Source organism: Elephantulus edwardii, unplaced genomic scaffold, assembly GCF_000299155.1.
Source record: "Elephantulus edwardii isolate Elephantulus edwardi_28Jun2011 unplaced genomic scaffold, EleEdw1.0 scaffold00263, whole genome shotgun sequence".
NCBI classification, from domain to species: domain Eukaryota; kingdom Metazoa; phylum Chordata; class Mammalia; order Macroscelidea; family Macroscelididae; genus Elephantulus; species Elephantulus edwardii.
Window position 1 is genome coordinate 2,223,312 of NW_006400013.1, and position 19,237 is coordinate 2,242,548.

At 37.2% G+C, this 19,237-nt stretch overlaps 1 protein-coding gene across 1 annotated transcript in view; it reads right to left on the reverse strand.

The window, feature by feature from the left end:
• Positions 1 to 19,237, reverse strand: part of HERC1 (HECT and RLD domain containing E3 ubiquitin protein ligase family member 1) — a 185,261-nt gene that overhangs the window by 122,578 nt on the left and 43,446 nt on the right. Inside the window, exons 16-23 of the mRNA XM_006899631.1 lie at positions 18,492 to 18,683; positions 17,140 to 17,361; positions 13,792 to 13,965; positions 8,504 to 8,618; positions 8,294 to 8,414; positions 4,387 to 4,558; positions 632 to 944; positions 8 to 128 (exon numbers count right to left, since the gene is read on the reverse strand). Coding sequence (XP_006899693.1) covers positions 8 to 128; positions 632 to 944; positions 4,387 to 4,558; positions 8,294 to 8,414; positions 8,504 to 8,618; positions 13,792 to 13,965; positions 17,140 to 17,361; positions 18,492 to 18,683 — 1,430 coding nt within the window. The remainder of the gene's footprint in view (positions 1 to 7; positions 129 to 631; positions 945 to 4,386; positions 4,559 to 8,293; positions 8,415 to 8,503; positions 8,619 to 13,791; positions 13,966 to 17,139; positions 17,362 to 18,491; positions 18,684 to 19,237) is intronic.

Genomic DNA, 19,237 nt, shown 5'->3' on the forward strand with positions numbered 1-19,237 from the left:
TACCTACCAGTGCGTAACCCTCTTCATCTGATTCAGGCTGAGACAAATCAGATTCACTCCTCGATTTGATCAGTCTATAATTTGGACTTGCGTGGACTAGCCGGCTCTCTGCAGTAAGACTTTCACTCCTGTCTCACATGCACAAAGAAAAGTTTTTCGATTTGGGAGTGTTAGTGAATATAAAATTAAATGGAACTACCAGCATAAAGATAATATATATACACACACACACACTCATACACACAGAGTGAGGAGTAAATTATTCCTGTCAATGGAAAATCCTGACCCCTGTGTCCACACAAAGCTCTTTTCAATTACATCAAAATGCCAATCAATTATAGAAAGATGTGAGTAACTTCTGGATTTTCAACTGTGGCTATTTATAAATATGAAAAAGTGTACCTTCTCATTAAATCATAAATTTATATTCCAGGTTGCATCAGTATTCCTGTTTAAATTACATTTAGCCTAACAAAGCTGCATTTCCTCCCCCACTTCCATGTTAATGAAAAAAACAAAAAACAAAAACAACCACCCCAACACAAAATAGTTTTTAACTTTGAGAACAAACCATTTCAATGCATAAAGTAATGATGAAGGAAGGGCTTTTCAAGTTTCTAGTCAATCCCACCTGGTCATAAGTCCACCCCCTTCAGAGGCACTTGTTGAAGGTTGCTGCAACTGTCCTTCTTCCCTTCGCTTCTGAAGCTCATCGATCACAGGGCTCACTCCTAATATTAACAAGGCACACCGATGGATGACGGAGTTGCAGGCAGCAGTGTACACATCCTGACCCTCGGGGAGGTCTGTGCTCACCCTTCGCTCTTGCTGAGACTGAGGAGGTGGATCATCAGCTCGAGCCCCAGACCCTGCCCCACTGCTCATTCTATCTCGATCTCGGCTACGAGCTACTTCACGGGCTGAGAGGAAACACTGAAAGATTTCTGTAACATGCAACACAAAAACAAGGTCTTAACACATGGGGAGAGAAGAGCAAAGAAAATAACAATAAAAATAGTCAAAAAGTTTGGACCAAAAACTTACTGAAAGAGGGAAAAAATATTTTTAGACAATAAATATCTTATTAGCACTATATAATAATGCACATACAACATTTTTTTATAACAACTACAAAAGACTTATAAGTGTTTACAGAGCTTAGATTTGACTGACTCTATTCTACTCTCACTAATGAGGCAGTTGCATGGTTTTCCATAGTTCTGGGTCAGCAGCATCTGGAAACATGTCAGTAACGGCAAATTCTCAAGTCCATCTCAGGCCTCCTATATCAGAAGCTCTGACAGTGGAGCTCAGCAATCTATTACTTAATAAATCTTTCAGGTGCTTCTGAAGTACACCAAAGTTTGTGAAACACTAAGTTAGAATAAGAAAACTGTTTCTCATACACTTGGTATGAAAACCATCATGTTACAAAGTAAAGTAAAAATTTACAGACTCCTTAGTTAAATGAATAGCTCCCTTTCTAAAGTTAAATTCCTAACACCAAAGCATCTACACTTGGCTTGGTTTTGAACACATTAAAGTAACACAATCACTAGATTAGAGCGGATTATGCATTATGGCTTTTCACATCTTTTACTTTGACTTTCACCACAGGACTACACAAAGTAGACTGCTACTAAGAGGAAAAAGTTTATAAATTTAAATGTAATAAGGATAAATTTTAAACACAGATAAGAAGCATCTTATAGGTAAGAACTTACAAATAAGGTGTGTATACCACTAACACAGGGATTGGTCAATATTGCCAATCTGCCAGCCTTACACTGAGCATGTTCAGAGGTAGATAATGGGAATCAGTTAACAGCAAGAAAGAAGCAGCAAAGAGTATATACCACATCCCTTAGGAGAGATTCCTGAGCAACATGGAATGACATCAAGACTTAAGAGCCCAGACCAGATGAACAAACATGGCAGAAAATAGACTGCTCGGGCTAGGGCTAGAGCTGCCCCTGCAGGGAGCCGGAGCTGAGCACCTAAGCCTAGGCTTACTGGTGGAGTCAAGGTGGAAGACACAGATGGCAAAACTAAAATAGTTTTGTAGCACTTGTCTGAATGAGAAGCTGTGAGGCAGCCTAGGGTCAGAAGCCTGTCTAGGAGAACATCTAAAAAAAGGCTGTTCTAATTTAAGAATTATATCCTTAGTGTTTCTGATGTGAATTATCATCTGGTCTTTCCCCAATCAATCCCATAATCAAACACTGTAAGTTCTGTGTATCCAATGCAATGAATTAGCAGATCTAGTAGTAACTCATGCGAGGGATGGTTTAGTGCGAGAATCATGGAAGGTATGAGATGTAGGGTACATGTCTGAATATCTCATCCAAACAGGTTTTATGCTATGAAAGTTTTTAATAAGTTTTTTCTTCCTTTGTAGATCGAATTAACGTCAGATGCCATTACTCCCACATCTACCACACTGATTTTACAATCATCAAAGGTCTTGGTGAAACAAAGACTTATATGTATGTGACACCAAATGGGTAAAGATAGCTTCCAGAGCCAACAAGCACTGCAAGAAATGTCTATCCAATGAAAACCTGCTCTAAACCAATTCACAAATGTAAAAGAGTCAGTGGAATTAACAGGGTAGATGTAATGACAGATAACTTTCAATAGGAAAAGAATGTTCTGCTCAAATTTGGACTAAAGGTGATATTCTTAATGAAGAATCCAGGCAATAAAAGCTGATAAAATAACTTGACTCATCCATAAAATGGAACTGTAAATTTTAAAAACCATCTGCATAGTTCATAAAATTATAAGGATATTACCATTATGTTGATACCTGTCTTTAACTCTATAAAAATCAAAGAAACAAATCCTGTCAGGGTTTATACCTAGAAACAGTTAAGTAGTTAAGTGCATGGCTATTAGAGTCTTGTGGCCTAAAGGTTATTTCCGACGGCCTTGTTGTTGTTGCTGTTGTATGCTGTCAGAATCTACTCATGGGTGATCCTCCAGCAAGTTTTCTGAGGCAGTTAATCACACATGAAAAGACTACCCATCCTTATTTCATGGAGTAGCTGGTGGGTTTGAACCACCTACCTTTGGGATTATGGCACAGCTTCTTACTACTAGGCAACTGTACTGTGGCTTTAGCCACATTATATTATTTCCTTAAGCCACCCAATTAAAATGTTCATCTTTAGAATGAGGACTCATGTCCAAAGTCTGTTGTGAGAATGTTAATCTATGTGAAGTACATGAGCTAGTGTCCATCATATGATAGTGTTCAAAAATTAGCTAGCATAGAAAGCATTACTTCCTAGTTGATAATCATTATTCCTTTTATGTTACTACACTGTTCAAGTAACACTTTGTTACTGTGGTTTCTCCTTTGGCCTTTGCTTCCAACAATTTTAAAGTACATTTTAAATTCAACTGGAGAGTTCCCTTAGCTTTGGTCTTTAAAATGTAAATATTTCCCCTTCAATTTTCTTTTCTCCATTTGGATCTTATCTTTCTGTTCTTGTTTTAATGGTTTTGTTATGAACTATAAATAATTTTAGAAGTATGCACAAGTAAGTATGCATAAGTAAGTCAATAATAAAGTCAATAAAGATTGACTGATCTGTACAGGCAATCCAAATATCAAATGGACAGCTGGTGTTAATGTTTTAGGATATAAAGTGAACATATCCTTTTACTTCAAATAGTCAAATTACTCAAAAAATAACTAGTAAATGTTTAAGAAGTTTGATACTAAACATTTAAATAATTAAAAACTTTCTGAAACTTTATAATATAAAAATATGAGCATGTTTTATTCAATTAGTAGCATTCTTAAGCATATTCCTGCATCCCACTGAAAACAGCAGTATAATTACTGGGTGGAGAAAAAAAATCTATATCTCATATGCAGAAAAATTAGGTTTTCCTATAAAAGCTTTAGAAGTGGGTTTCTCCTCCACTTTACAGAGGTTTGCCAGTCTGACAGACAGCTTGACACTCCCAGAAGGCATACTTTGGATGAGCTACATCCAGTAACAGGGCATCTGAGGACAGGGGCTGACATGTCCACTTCTAGAACTTTTTCTCTGAATACAGCTTCACAGTATGCTCAGCCCAAGTATAAGGGCCCATTCAAGTACAGTCTTAGAGAAGACTAACAAATTATGAGTATTAAATTGAAGAAAGATGAAGAAAACAAATTAAAATTCATTCAAAAATAGGTTTAAACTGATCTTCAGGTTTCATTTAAAGTATCTGAGTAGTTTTTTATGTATTCAAGGTAACCTTGAACTCAGCTCACAAGCAGTTTTAGAAAAACTAGAGAGCAATTTTTCTTTCTCTTCTTTATAAGTACCCTGACCAGAAAAAACGCCATGGTGTGTCGCTCCAAGGTAAGAAGGGTGTACTCACTGCCGGCTGTCATCACTTCATGCTCCCGATCTTCCTCCTCATCCTCTGGTTCGGGGTGTCCCTCCTCTCGGTCTCTTTCAGCTTGTTCTTCCATCTCAGCTTCTTCATCAATGGTCCGGGTAAACGAATGCTCTTGAGGATCAATGTCTGCAGAATCTTGATTTTCTGAGATCTTAAGGAAGTTATCAGAAATTACACTGAGTATCCTTTTATTTTTTTTTTTTTGAGAACTTTGAAAAACATCATTAAAACTTTAAGATGGTTTCATCAAAGAAAATATTGCTAATAACAACACATTAGTTTGACTACAAAACATATACATGTATGTGCATATACACACACTCAATGCAAATACACAGGAACATATATAATCTCTCTTCTTTGGTATTTTTCTTACAATGTCATACTTTAAGCTGGTTCATATTTATACTGCTCAACAGTAAATTTCTATAGATCTGCAGCGTAAAATTAGTGATGTTGAGTATAACAAAGCATATAAGGAAACTGAGGAACAGTAATGTGATTCTATCTTGCCTGCCTCAGGTTGTATTATTCTTGTTATTGCCTGGTCATGCACTATATTCATGAACTATATAGTATCATCACTCCGTACAAAAGTTTAGTAATTCTAAATTCAGCGTCAAGGACTCTCCTTCATAGGGTCGCTATGAGTTGCCTGCGACTCACCCGCACTTAACAACAATAACATCAACTGAGAGAAAGAGAGAGAGAGAGATCAGCTGGCCCAGTGAAGAGAAAACGATGTGACCAAGACAAAGGTGGGTGACTTTTAGTTCGCGGCCCTCACGCCAGTCTTTCATTGTTTTTGTTCAGACATTCCTCTAGGTCTTACAGCCCTAGTGTACAAATTGCTGTCCTGCGGTCTCTTGTGGTTGCTGTGAGGCTGAACATTGTGACACGGATGTGTCAAATGCGTTAATGTTTGGCTACCCATTGCGGACTTAGAGTGGGGTGGAGCTCCCCGATTGAACAAGCGTGGGAGGAGGAGTGGCATCCACCTCCATAATAGCTTGCCTCTGGAAAACCTATGAACTTGGAGAGAGGATGAAAGGCACCCAAGCGTCAAGGACTCTCCTTCATAGGGTCGCTATAAGTCACCAGCGACTCGACGGCACATAACAACAACAACAACAATTCTAAATTCAAATAGTATTATTTGGTTCCCCCTCTTTTATTTGGCCCTGAAGAAACAATAAAATTACAAGTCTATCAATGATAATGTTACCTTGATTTCTCATGGTCATCAGGCTAACTGGTGGTCACACACAGAGAAAGTCCTCACTAGTGGTGTTAAGAAAATCATCAGCACCATAACAGTGTATAATTGCTTCTTCAAAATTTCAGTAAAAAGTGTAACTAAAAAATGTAAGTGGTAACTTCATAGCCATAACAAAATTACTCTGTGATTTAGGATGATAGATAACTTAAAAATTCCATAGCAATGGGAATATTCACATAGTACATTACTGATTTAAGCCCATATTTGGAAGTTTCAAACTTAAACCTCAACAAAATGGCAAAATAATGTATCTCACAGATTTTCAAAGGCACTAAAAAAAGGTGATCGCTATAAATATTAAATTGGTGTAAGCCAAAAGTCTAGTGTAATACAAATGTAGAAGCAGAGTTAGTGTTAGGCTGCTGCTGATTTTTTTAATCTAAAAACTGAGTACAGAGTATTTAACGTGTTTATATTGAATAAGCAAACTCAGTCTCTTAAGGACAAATATCGCTAAGACAATTATTAAAACAAATAGAAGGATAGTAAGACGTATGTAAACGTCCAAAGCGGGAAGAGAGGCGGCAGGGGGTGAAGTGTGTGTGTGGTGGTGGAATCGCTGGGATGTCACTATTTGGTGGGTGGAGGAAGGTAAATTAGGAAAGATCCAATGAGGACCTGAATGGAAGGGGTAATAATATCCATAGATCAATGGTGATTGATTTTATAAAACACAATGTATATGAATGATATGTGAAACACAATGTGAATGAAGTGTGAAACACATTGTACGTGAATCAAACACAATGTATACAAATTGTGTATGCAAACCAATATAAAATAAAAACAAAACAATAAAAGTATTTAATGTGTAAAGTTTCAAAGAAGTCTGTTATCCACACTTATATTTATAGATCAACTCAAGTTCAAGGCACTCTGGTGACAAAGGCGGTGATTTTCTGGTTCAAACGCATGAGTGGTTCCTTTTTTCAGGATTACCCAGCACTTTACAAATCATCTCATTTTTGTTCTAAGAAATACCTTTTGCCCTGTCTTTAACACGTTGCCATACACTTTTAAATTGATGACCGTGTTTAGAAACACATTTTTTTGCCGTCATTTGCGGCAACATGTTAATAAATGGTTCCCATCTTCACTTCCATTGGTGGGCATCCCTAATTATTGGAAATATTTTTTGTTTTATTTTAAAAATATATTCCACTAACAATTCTGCATTAAATGGCTGCATTTTGGTCCATCAACTTTTGTCTCCTGGAACAAGGAACACACTTCTTTCCTAAGCAACATGGTACAGCAACTGTTGTTTATCCTCTTTGTTGTCACTTCTAGAATGAACATTTTTTATACTTTCCAGTTCTTGTGTAAATAACTTTTCACCCTCTCACCAATCTAAACTGTTACTATAAATCAGTTAATATCCCCCATAAATTATCCTGAGAAAATCAAGCCCACTGCTGAAGAATCAATTCCAACTCACAGAAACCTTATTGGACACATATTAACTACCCCATAAGGTTTTCAAGGCTGCAAAATCATTCTCTTTCAGAGTGACTAGGAGTTTAGAACTCCTTTATCTTTCAGTTGGAAGCCAAGTACTTAATCACTGTGCCACCAGGGATCCTTCACATAAATTATGGTACCCTAAATTAAATCAGGCTCTGTTGGCCTAGTGGCAAGAAGCTGCTGCAATCCTGAAGGCATGCAGGACAAGGATGGTCAATTTCCTCCTGAGCCATTAACTCTGAAAACCCGCGGGAGAGTCAGCTATGGGTTGGTTCCAACTCGATGGTACACAACAACAACAACAATAAATTAAACAGACTAATTCAAAAGAGTTCTGACCACTGTAGGGACTGTCCATGGTGGTACAGTGATTAATCACCTCAGCTGCTAACTAAATATTGTTGTTGTAAACTCCAGTGGGTTTACACAGGGAGTAAATAACACAGGAAACATCTCGTCTTTCTCCGATGGAGCAGCTGGTGAATTTGAACCACATGCCTTTGGGTTGGCACTAAGCCACCAGAGCTTCCTAATTAAAGAGGCTCAAATTCACACATTTTAAGGTGCCTTAAAAGAAACACTACATAGTCTATAAAACCCCACAGAATACAGTTCTACTTTTGACACACATGAGGTTGCTGTGAAGGGGAAATGACAAGATAATAACTGGTTCTGATCAGTATGAAAATGAGAAAAATACTTGCTGTAATTTGGACATTTTAACTTGTTATCATTAACGTTATTTATATGATCTAAGACTATATACATCAGGAACTCTGGTGGCCTAGTGGTACAAAGCTGCACTGCAATGCCAAAGGCACATGGTTTGAATTCAACCAACTGCTATGTGGAAGCAGAATGGGCAATTTCTCTTGTGTGATTTATAGTTTCTGAGAACCTGCTGGAGGGTTAGTTATGACTCGACGCTAAACAGCAAGAAGGCTATTTAAACTTTCTTTGAAGTCATATCGCACTTAATTAAAGGTAAATTAAAATCTTTCACTCCTGCATTCTTTTTTCACAAATAATGAAGGAAAAAACGATTCAATATTCAAGGCACATTTTTTCCTCATATAAAATAAATACAGAGCCATTTTTCACAGCTTACAGAAAAACAGTGAAATCACTGATTTCCAGGCTTACCCATCTGTCTCGTGATGACGACCTGGTTTGAATAAGTTCAAGGTTCTTGCAAGCTAGTAAACGACTCCGAACTTTGTACACACAACGGTACACTTCTGACAAGCTTTTCCCAGGTTGGTATCTAAATAAAGAACCAAAATAGTAAAGGTACCTAATTTCTAACATCATGAGAACAAATATTTGTCTGATGATAGTTTTTAAGTTACTTGCCGGCTTTCTCCACATGCTTGACTAAGTAAATTTGTGTGTTTCAGAAGAGCTGCAAGAACAAATCTAGATACAGTGTCCAAGAGTGACTCATTACTTAAAGTTGCACTGTCCCAATCTGAAAATAAAAATGATGCGTTGACATTTAAAAGGATTCAGAAAACAGTTCAGAGGTCATTTTAATAGTCTTGGTAATACAAATCTGAATCTTATCATCTTTCTAAATAGGTATTTAACAATTGCTGCTACTAGATCTCATAGCCTGTACTAGGTACTGGGGACGCAGCAGTGAACCAAACTAAGTTCCTGATCACAGTGTTTACATTCTAGTTGAGAGAGGAGAAAAGAAAACTGACATTATTACCATTATAAGTTAAGTGCTATGGAGAAAAAGAAAGCAAAGTGAAGAAGACAAGGACTGTTGTTTTGTGGAGCAATTATTTTAGAGTGTGGTCTTACGTGGAGTACTATTTTATTTAAATGTGCCCTGGCATGACTAAAACATAATGGGAAAAAAGTAGAAACTGCATCCTTCCACAGAGTTAATACATAAGCCCTACCAGAGTGCTCTTTGGAGGAAAAATGACAAAGTTTTGTCTCACATACTTTAGCCATGTTGCTAGGAAGGGTTATTCCTTGGAGAGGGACACCATGTTTGGGAAGATAGAGGATCAGCCAAAGGGAGTAAGACCCTCAACAACATGGATTGACACAGTGACGGCAGCCATGGGCTCTGGTGTGTCAGAGATGATGAGGACGGCACAGGATTCAGATCTGTCTCTATGAGTCATACTCAACTTGATAGCACCTAACAAAAACTGTTGGTTCAAGAAGGACAGTGTGGCTGGAGCAAAATGAGTATGTACCAGAGTGGCAAGAGAAAACAACGGAGTGAGCTGGCTAGGGACTACATTAAAAATGGGTCCTGTGGGCCACTGCAAGTTCAGGCTGCTATTACGTGTTATATGTCATTATGTTGTTATATGTGCTAAGTTTTGTTATATGCTATCGTGTCAAAACTGACTCAATAGCTGACCCTCCAGTAGATTTTCAGAGGCAGTAAATCACACAGGAGTTGACTGTCTATTTTTTTCCTGCAGAAGAGCTGGTGGATTCGAACCACGTGCCTTTGAATAGGCAGTGCAGCTCCTTACAACTAGGCCACCAGAGCAAGTACAACCATGTCTTATTTGATTATACTATGAAGATACTGCCTTTTCACAAATAGAAGGTTGTGGCAACCTATGCAAACAAGCCTACTGGCATGTTTATCCCAATGTATGCACTCACTCCATATCTCTGTCACATTCTGGTAATTCTCACAATATTTCAAACTTTTTCACACTGGAATTATATACTTAACAGACTGCAATATAGCACAAACATAACTCTTATATGCATCACTGTTAGGTGTGGTCAACTCTAGTATAACTCAGTGACCCAATGAACAACAGATCTGAATCCTGTACTATCCTCATCATCTCTGACACACTTGAGTTCACTGCTGCAGTCACTGTGTCAATCCATCTCATTGAGGGTTTTCCTACCTTTCACCGACCCTCCGCTTTTCCAAGCATGACGTTCCTTTCCAAAGAATAGCCCCCAAACAATATGCTCCAAGTATGTAAGACAAAGTTTGTCATCTTTTCGTCTAAGGAGCACTCTGGTTGCACTTTCTCCAAGACATATCTATTTGTTATTCTGATAGTCCAGGAGATGGATATTCAGTACTTTTCTTACTACCACAACTCAAAGGCACTGCTTCTTCTTGTCAAACTTTCCTATTGTTCAACTCTCAGATGCATAGTAGGTGATTGGAAAGACCACAGATCAGGTGCGAGTTAGTCTTTAAACTGGCATCACTGCTTTTTAGCACTTTGGAAAAGTTCCTGACAACAGACTTTTCCAATGCTATATGTCTCTTAATCTTCTGACTGCTGGTATCAAGGATACTGGCTATGGATCCAAGTAAGGCAAAATCATTTCCAATTTCAATCTTTTCTCCATTTCTCAGGATGTTGTCTGTTGTCCCAGTAGACAATAACAGACTTTTATTTTCTTAATACTGAAATGTAATCCATATTGAAGGCTGTAGTCCTTGATCTTCTTCAGCAAGCGCTTTAAATTCTTCTTGCTTTCAGTAAGCAAGGTTGTGTCATCTGCATAATGCAGGTTAAGAGTCTTCCCCTAATTCTGATGTCATATTATCCTCATCAAGTCCAGCTTCTCAAATAATTTGCTCAGTCTGCAGACTGAACAGGTCTGGAGAAAGGATACAGCCCTGATGCACACCTGTTTTTATTTTAAACCACACAGTGTTCCCTTGTGTTCAGACAACAGCTTCTTGGTCTACGTCTAGGTTTCATATTAGCATAATTAAGTGTCCTGGAATTCCTATTCTTCTCAGTGTGAAACATAGCTTGTTATGATCCACACAAATGCCTCTGCATAATCAACGAAACACAGATAGACATTCTTCTGGCATTATCTGCTTTCAGCTAGGATCCATCTAACATCAGCAATGGTGCCACAGTCTCTAGTAAACCCAGCTTAAGTTGTGTGGTTCACTTCATTGCACTCTCTGCTTGACTGTGGCAGTGGGCTCACCCTATCTCTGAGGTATGACTACTTTCTAGGTTTTACTGAGAAAAATGGAAAGCAGCAGAAGATGACTTTGAAAGAGTATGACATGATTTTACTTATGTTTTCAAAGGCTCATTCACTAACTGGAAAACTGACTATAACAAATGGCAGAACTGAAATAATCATGGTAATAATTCAGGGTAGAGATGATGGTAGTATAAAAGAAGATATTCTATATGTATTTTGTAAGTAGAGTTAAGAGGATTTGTAGAGGGATCCAATATATGATGTGACAGTATGTGAGGAGTCAAGCTAACTATAAATGGATTTAGAACATGGCTGGCATTTACTGTGAGAAGAAGAAAGCTTTGAGGGATAGGGAGGTGCAATGAAGATTGTGATTTTGAATGTTGTATCGTAAATATCCTACTAGCAGAAATAGTATTTAACTAACCAAGTGTGGATGATTTGACATTTAAAACAATGAAAACAGATAAATACCATGAAAAAAAAATATATATATTTGTTGTTGTTATGTACCATAGAGTCATAACAAACTCATAACTTCAGAAGTAGTAAACTTCATGGGAGGAGACTGCTCATATTTCTCCCATGGAGCACCTGATGGATTTGAACCACATGCTTTAGGGTTGGCAGCACAATTCCTTACCACTAGCCCACCAGAGCTCTTAGCTAAGAAATGAAACAACATTTGGGCCAACATGTACACATGTAATTAAAATTCCAAATCAAGGTATTAATCAAGTGCTTTTTTTCCTCATCTTTAATATCAAATTAGTATAATATACTTTTAAAATGCAGAATATTTAGATTTCAAGTAAGACTGAGATTACTATTCACCCTGCCACTACAATGACTGATAAAGCCCAATCACTGGGCAGACTGAATAAATATCAGTGCTATTTAAAAAAAGAAAAACTCTTGACTATATTAAAGTCCAAATTAATTTCATCTGTTCTTAATCCTCCTTTAAACTGCTATTTTTTTTTTAATTTTATTGTTTTTGTATGCGTGTACCGTCAAATCAAATCTGACTGGTACAGGAGGAGATTGTCCCTCCTTACCCGGCAGAGTATCTGGTGGATTCGAACCGTTCGCCTCTGGGATTGTAGTTGCAGCTCCTTGCCACTAGGCCACCAGAGCTCCCCCTTAAACTGCTAATTTTAAGAGATAACATGTTGCTATCTTGATTTTAAAGTCTCTTCTATACACATGAGTAAAAAATTTAAATTCAGATTTAACTACTTTTTGTGTGTAAAGCTTGAAAACAGGAATATGTCAGATTTCAAGAAAATCTTATAGCCAACAGAAAATCTTAAAGTATGTTTACATAACATACTTTACATAACATCTTCCACATCAAATTCTTGGGAAATAATTTGCTTCAAGGGATATTTCCTGCTACTGTCAGAATGGCTATGACCTAAAATCAAATAGGATACCCTCTGAAGGAGAGTAACATTAATAAACACCTAAAAATACACCCTCTGCTCTGCTTCAAATTTAGTTGTCACCTTCCAATGGCATTTTTAAAAGAAATGGGTTCCTTTAAAACAAGGTCATTAAAGTGATTTTCATTTCACATCAAGCACTACAGAATGTTTCCATTAACCAACCAGGTATAAAATCTATGCTATAATTTGCAAGCAATTCAGCAAATGGAGCCATACAATGAGTTTTTATTCATCTTATATTTATATATAATTTTAGAAAGTTCTCATTACAATGTAACAAGCAAAGATGTAAAAGAAAATCTAACTGCACATTCTAAGCAAATGATACAACTGTGAGAATATCACACACAGAAAATATATTTTAGAAAGCCTTTTTGTCTTCTATATCCGTATTTTTGTTCTCTGATGAAAGCCAATGCAAAAGTATAAATTGTCTAATAAATAATAAATAGATAAACAGTCAGAATACAATGTTTTAAAAATTGGAATAAGGTGTATTCCATTTCACTATTACACAAAATAAAAACCTTTTCAAAATGTATTTACTTGTATCATACAAAAAGAAGAAAACTTAAATGGGAACTAGAGCTAGGGCAAGGGAGAATAACATGGAAAAATGTAGAGATATGATTCTAAATAAAGCATGACACTGTCAAAGGGGAACATGGGACCTAAAAAGAAATGATTCCTCAATTGAAAAACTGTATATAAAATGAATTTTATTAGTGAAATAACACTGGAAACAAAAAATACTATCTTGTATTGTAATACTTTACTCCTATACTTAATTGTATACCTTGTCTTTAAATAGTCTTCATCAGGAATCTGAAATGGGTGACTATTTTTATATATGAGAGAACTGTGTCTAAATTTACAGCTTAGATGTTAAATATGTATCCTTTCAGTTCTTACAACAGGGCTTACACAGGGAAGATACCTATTTAAGCAGACTCTCTGATCACAGCAACATATATTAAATACTTTAGTGAAATGATTACCTATAAATTTTTTTCATATAGCTCTCAATTTTCATAAAGTAGATTTGCATGTACAGAACAAAGTACTTAAGGTCTCCACAAATGGATAAAAGAGTTTCTTTAAAAGTATTCTTTGTAAAACACTAAAAAAAGAGAAAGATCCTGTGATTTTTCTACTTACATATACTAATATACACACTAGTTAGCATGGAATTAACTGCACAGGTATTTACCCTCATTATCCTCTTCATCTTACCTTTACTAATAGCATAATCTTGCATGCTGATCCAAAGGCTTCGTGCAGGCTCTTTAGAACAACCCAATGCCAAGTCTACATAAACAGCAATTTCAGGCCGCAATCTGTAATCAAAAGGTTTCTGCTCTTCATTTCCTGAAAGAGCCACATCTAGTAGGCAACTCATACATTTATCTGGGGGGGGGAAATACTCAAGTTAGCAAATTTAAACTTCAGAAATGGTGTCTACAAATATCTTTACATTTATTTAACATATGTGAAACAATATACATCAGATCATTTTATTCAAAGATCTTTTAAAGTTTCTCAATTAGAGGATGTTGTTATTTAGAGGATGATGTTGTTATATACTGTCAAGTTGGAACTGACCCATAACTGACTCTCGGGCAAATTTCAGAGGTAGTACATTTCAAAGGGGAGAATGCCCATCTTTCTCTCATGGAACAGCTGGTGAATTCAAACAGCATACCTTGGCATTCGCAGCACAATTCTTCACCATTAAACCACTAGAGCTCCCTCTCTATTGCAGGTAGTAGAATCACTCTAACTATCTCCCCTTCCAGGAAGCATTTAGAAATGTAACTAGGGATTGCTGGAGGAGTTAGTGAGCACACCAGGGAGAACAACTGTCTTAATGTTTAGCACAATCTGTGTAACAAAGAGTTGCTATATTAAAACCAGAATTTCAAGTTTATTGAGAAACATGAAATCATTTTAAAGAAAGGAGGCAAAACTCTTCTTTTCCTAGACTTAGAGGAGTGCTGGTAGCCTAGTGGTAAGGAACTGTGTTGCAGTTTCTATGAAAAGATCTGAACCTTGTGCTATCCTGCACCATCCACACTGTCTCTGAGATATCCAGCCCCTTGGTAAAGTCATTGAATCAATCTATCTTAAGGGTCTTCCTCTCTCTCTTTCTCCTATATTTGCCAGCATCATATCTTCTTCTAAGAACTAGACTCTCCTGACAAAATGTCAAAATATGTGAAACGAAGTTTAACCATCCTTGTTTCTAAGGAGTAAACTGGTTTCATTTCCTCCAAGACAGTCTTGTTTGCTCTTTGGTAGTCCAGGGGATATTCAGTAATCTTCTCTAACACCGTAGTTCAAAAGCATCAACTCTTCTTCTGTCATCCTCCTTCACTGTTCAACTTTCAGATGCACAGGAAACAACTGAAAATATATGGCCTGTAACAAGCACCTTAAACTAACATCCTTGCTCCTTAACACTTTAGAGAGATCCCTGACAGACTATTTTCCGAATACAAAATGTCTTTTGATTTCTCAACTGCTGTTACCCTGGGTGTTGATTGTAGATTCAAGTAAAAAGAAACTGTTGACAACATCAATCTTATCTTTTCTCCATCTATCATGATGTTACCTATTTGTCCAGTAGTGAGAATTTTTGGGTTTTTTTGAGGCTAAGATGTAATCCTTATTGAAGGCTGCAATTTTTTATCTTCTGCAGCAAAAGCAGAATAGATATGGAGAAAGATACAGTCCTGATGCGTCTGTTTCCTGATTTTGAACAATGCAGTATTCCTTTGTTATTAACTTAGAAAGAAAACAAAAAAATAACCCTATAAAAACTGCTAGGAAAACAAACAGATTCATCCTGGAAAGAGTTAAACCGGGTGGCTCCTTGGAAGGCAAGGATTATGAGGCTCCAACTAACACACTTTGGACATGTTGTGAGGAGAGATCGGTCCTTAGAGAGGGACATCATGCTTGGGAGGGTGGAGGGACAGCACAGGAGAGGAAGGCCCTTTATGAAGTAGATTGATTCGGTGACTGGGGTAATTGGGATGAGAGTGTCACAGACAGTGCGATTGGCACAGAACAGAGCAGAGTTTAGGGCTGTTGTACATAGGGTCGCTATGAGTTGCAAGCGACTCGACAGCACACAACAACAACAACAACAACAACAACATATTAAAAACCAGTTATCTGAGTAAAAGGAATGTAATAATAAATATGAGGATGATAAAGTTCCTGTTAAACACTGTCAAGTCCAGGATGACTCATAGTGATCCTATGAAAACAGACCTGAACTCTTGTCCTGTCCTGTGCCATCGTCATCACCTCTGATATACTTGATCCCACTGCTGCAGTCACCAGATCAATCCAACTAGGTGAAGGTCTTCTTCTCTTTCACTGACTCTCCACCTTTCCAAGGTGATGTCCTTTTTCAAGGAATAGCCTCTACTAACAAAATGTCCAAAGTATGGGAGACAAAGCCTCCATTTTCTCTAAGATACAAGTTTGTTCTTTTGGCAGTCCATGAGACACTCAGCACTCTTCTCCAACACCACAACTAAAAGGTACTGATCTTTCTTCTGTCACTCTTATTCACTGTCCAGCTCTCAGATGCATATCAGATGACTAAAAAGATTATGACTTGAATCAGGCGCACTTTAGTCTTTAGGCTGACATTATTGCTCTTCAGTACTCTGGAGAGGTCTTTGACATCCATCTTTCCAGTGTAATAGATCCTTTGATAACTTGACTGCTGGTACCAATGGTACTGATTGTGGATCCAAGCAGTAAGATGCAGCCTATTGGCCTAGTAGCAAGGATCTTTGTTTTCTTGATCATGAGATGTAATCTATATTTGTAGGCTGCAGTGTTTGATCTTTTGCAACAAGTGTTTCAAGTTCTCCTCACTTTCGGCAAGCAAAGTTTTATCACTTACATAATGAAGGTTGTTGGTAAATTTTCCTCCAATCCTAATACCACATACTTTTTCATAAAATTCAGTTTCTGGAATGATGTGTTCAGCATATAGGTTGAATAGGTTATGAAGAAAGGATACAGCTATGACACATGCCTTTCTTGATTTTAAATCAAGCAGTGTCCTCTTGTTCTATTTCTGGGCACTCTCTCAGAGATCTTCTCTTATGAGAGAAAAAATGAATTTTAGGTCTAATAAAACAAGATATGGTATCTAACTCAGATACCACTCACATCACATCATGCCACTCACATCAGGAGTATTTGGCAAACGAGTACTAGTTCTGGTAAGCACTCTTGTCATGCTGTTTCACATCCCTTGAGCCTCAGAATACAAGTATTCAAACATTTTCCTATTTATATGAGTTAATGACTTCCCTAAAATTACTAATACATAGAGGGGACCAGGATCTGCATTCTCCTAGTTCAGGTACTACTTTCTCTGCACTATGTTATAGAATTTAACTGTTTTCTCTAAGACTACGAGTTACAGTCTCAGATCCTCTATGATGCTGGTGATGTATTTGTTTTTAATCAGTTCTCTACGGAGTAAACTCAGCAAAAGAGGAATCTCTAGTAGAGGTATAAACACAAGCATATATTTTGTGAGAAGCACATTACCTAACTGGGGAGTGTCCATTTCTACTCCATCACTAAAAAGTGGTGTTTTCATCCAATAGGCAGTATCTTGTTCCTCTGGAGACACAGGGGAGCCCTGAAGCATGCCACCAAGACATCGTCCAATAAGAAGAGCGATTGTTCTTTCCAGATCCACAAGCCAAACCCAGGACTGTGCTGGCTGAGGTAAGGGTACACCAGCAGGATCAATCAGTTCTGGACCTCCTGAAGACAAAATCAATAGTAATAATGTTTTTATCTGGCACTTCTATCAGCTTCTCTCATAACCTTAGAACAACACCAATTAAAAACCCCCAAACACAGTGATATTCTTCCAGACTTAAGAAGCTATATTCTATTACCTAAAATCATGAAGATTTTATAAATCAAGAGTGAATGAAAAACAAAAGAAAACAATGAATGCAGGTGCTATGTCTAAAATCAGAATGCTATTTCCTATAAAGTACTTGTACAGTACCTAAAAAGAAAATCTGGTTTCTAATTCCATCTTTTACGTTCAATTAACTATATACCCGTGATCCCTGGTGTTGGCACCACCACAAAGGTTGGTGGTTCAAATCTATCAGCTGCTCTGCAGGAGGAAGAGGAATTAATCTCCTGGCATGAAGACTTAGCCTCAGAAATCCTACAGGGCAGGCCTACTGTGTCTTATAGGGTTTTCACGAGTCAGAACTTATTCAGTGGCAGTGGGTTTGGTTATCTATATATTCAAACAATCCCAAATAGTGAACTTCTAGTAAAGATTTAAAAGTCAAAATTTATTATTAGATATATCATTAAGTATCTTTAAGGAAAAAAATAAAATCTGATGGTACACTAGTTAAAGCACTTAGATGTTAACTGAAAGGCTGGTGATTTGAATCCACCAGGGGCTTTGCAGAAGAAAGATGTTATAGTTTGCTTTTGAGAAGATTATCGCTTTGTAATGTAGGGGCAGTTCTACTTATAATTAGCCCAGAGTGAGTCTAGCTTTGGTTAAAGAAAAATTTCCAACCCCTGCCACATAAATTATGACACATTGCTTTCCCACTATAAGATGCATCTTAATTTCTACCATGTGCAAAAATGAAACAAAGTATATCTCTGAACGAGTGATATTCTGTCTTCAAATCCGATAACCAAAAGGGCCTTTTGTAGGACATTCCCGTATATAAGAGCAATTTCCATAACTTGTCTCAATTACTACTTTGGAATATAAGCTCTTGGGAAATAACAGCCTTATCTTTTTCATCATATAAAACACTCACATATCAGGCATGATTTACTTGATGAATATGAACTGGAATAACTTTTCTCTAAAGTATTATGTGCCCTTTTTAATCTCTTTTCCTTACCATGAAGAGGCCACTGTAACTCCTGGTCTTCTAAAAGAGCGGCAGCTGGCAGTAGTCTATTAAGGCAATCAAGAGGTGGCAACAGGTCTAGGAGATAACTCAATAAAGGCCGAGCCACCGACACCGGGAGTAACAGCAGGGAGTTAACAATCTGGCAGAGCATACTGCCTGCAGCAGAGACATAAATCACATCTAGAAGAAGAGGAAACACAACATGGATTGTTTCAGGCGAGCTGAAAAAGAAGATACAACCTAAGACGTTAACATTTGCGCCTAGAACAAGAGTGGACTAATTCCATAACTCTTTGTTGAACACTTACCTGGTTGCTGGGATGGCATCAGATTTACTCACTTTCTAATTAGTGCCACCAAGAGATGCATTTCAGGTAAGCATGCATACCTTCCGGGCCAACAAATTCACAGCTACTTCTTTTAAAATATGTTCTATATTTCTCATTCACAAACCTAGCCTCCTCTTTATTACACTTAGGCAAATAATTACTAAGTACCTATAATACATCAGGCACTAATATAGGTAAAATGGGAAACAGAAATGAGCAAAAATTCTCACCCTCAAAGTGCTTACATTTTAGTGAAGGAAGCCTGTATTTGAAAATTAGTATTTTTTTAAAAGAAAGATCACCTTGAAACATCACTTATGTTACCTATATTGGTCTAAATCAATTTTACATAATTTTTTAAGAAAAAAAAACAATAAATTATCTAAAATTACCTAGACAGCATAC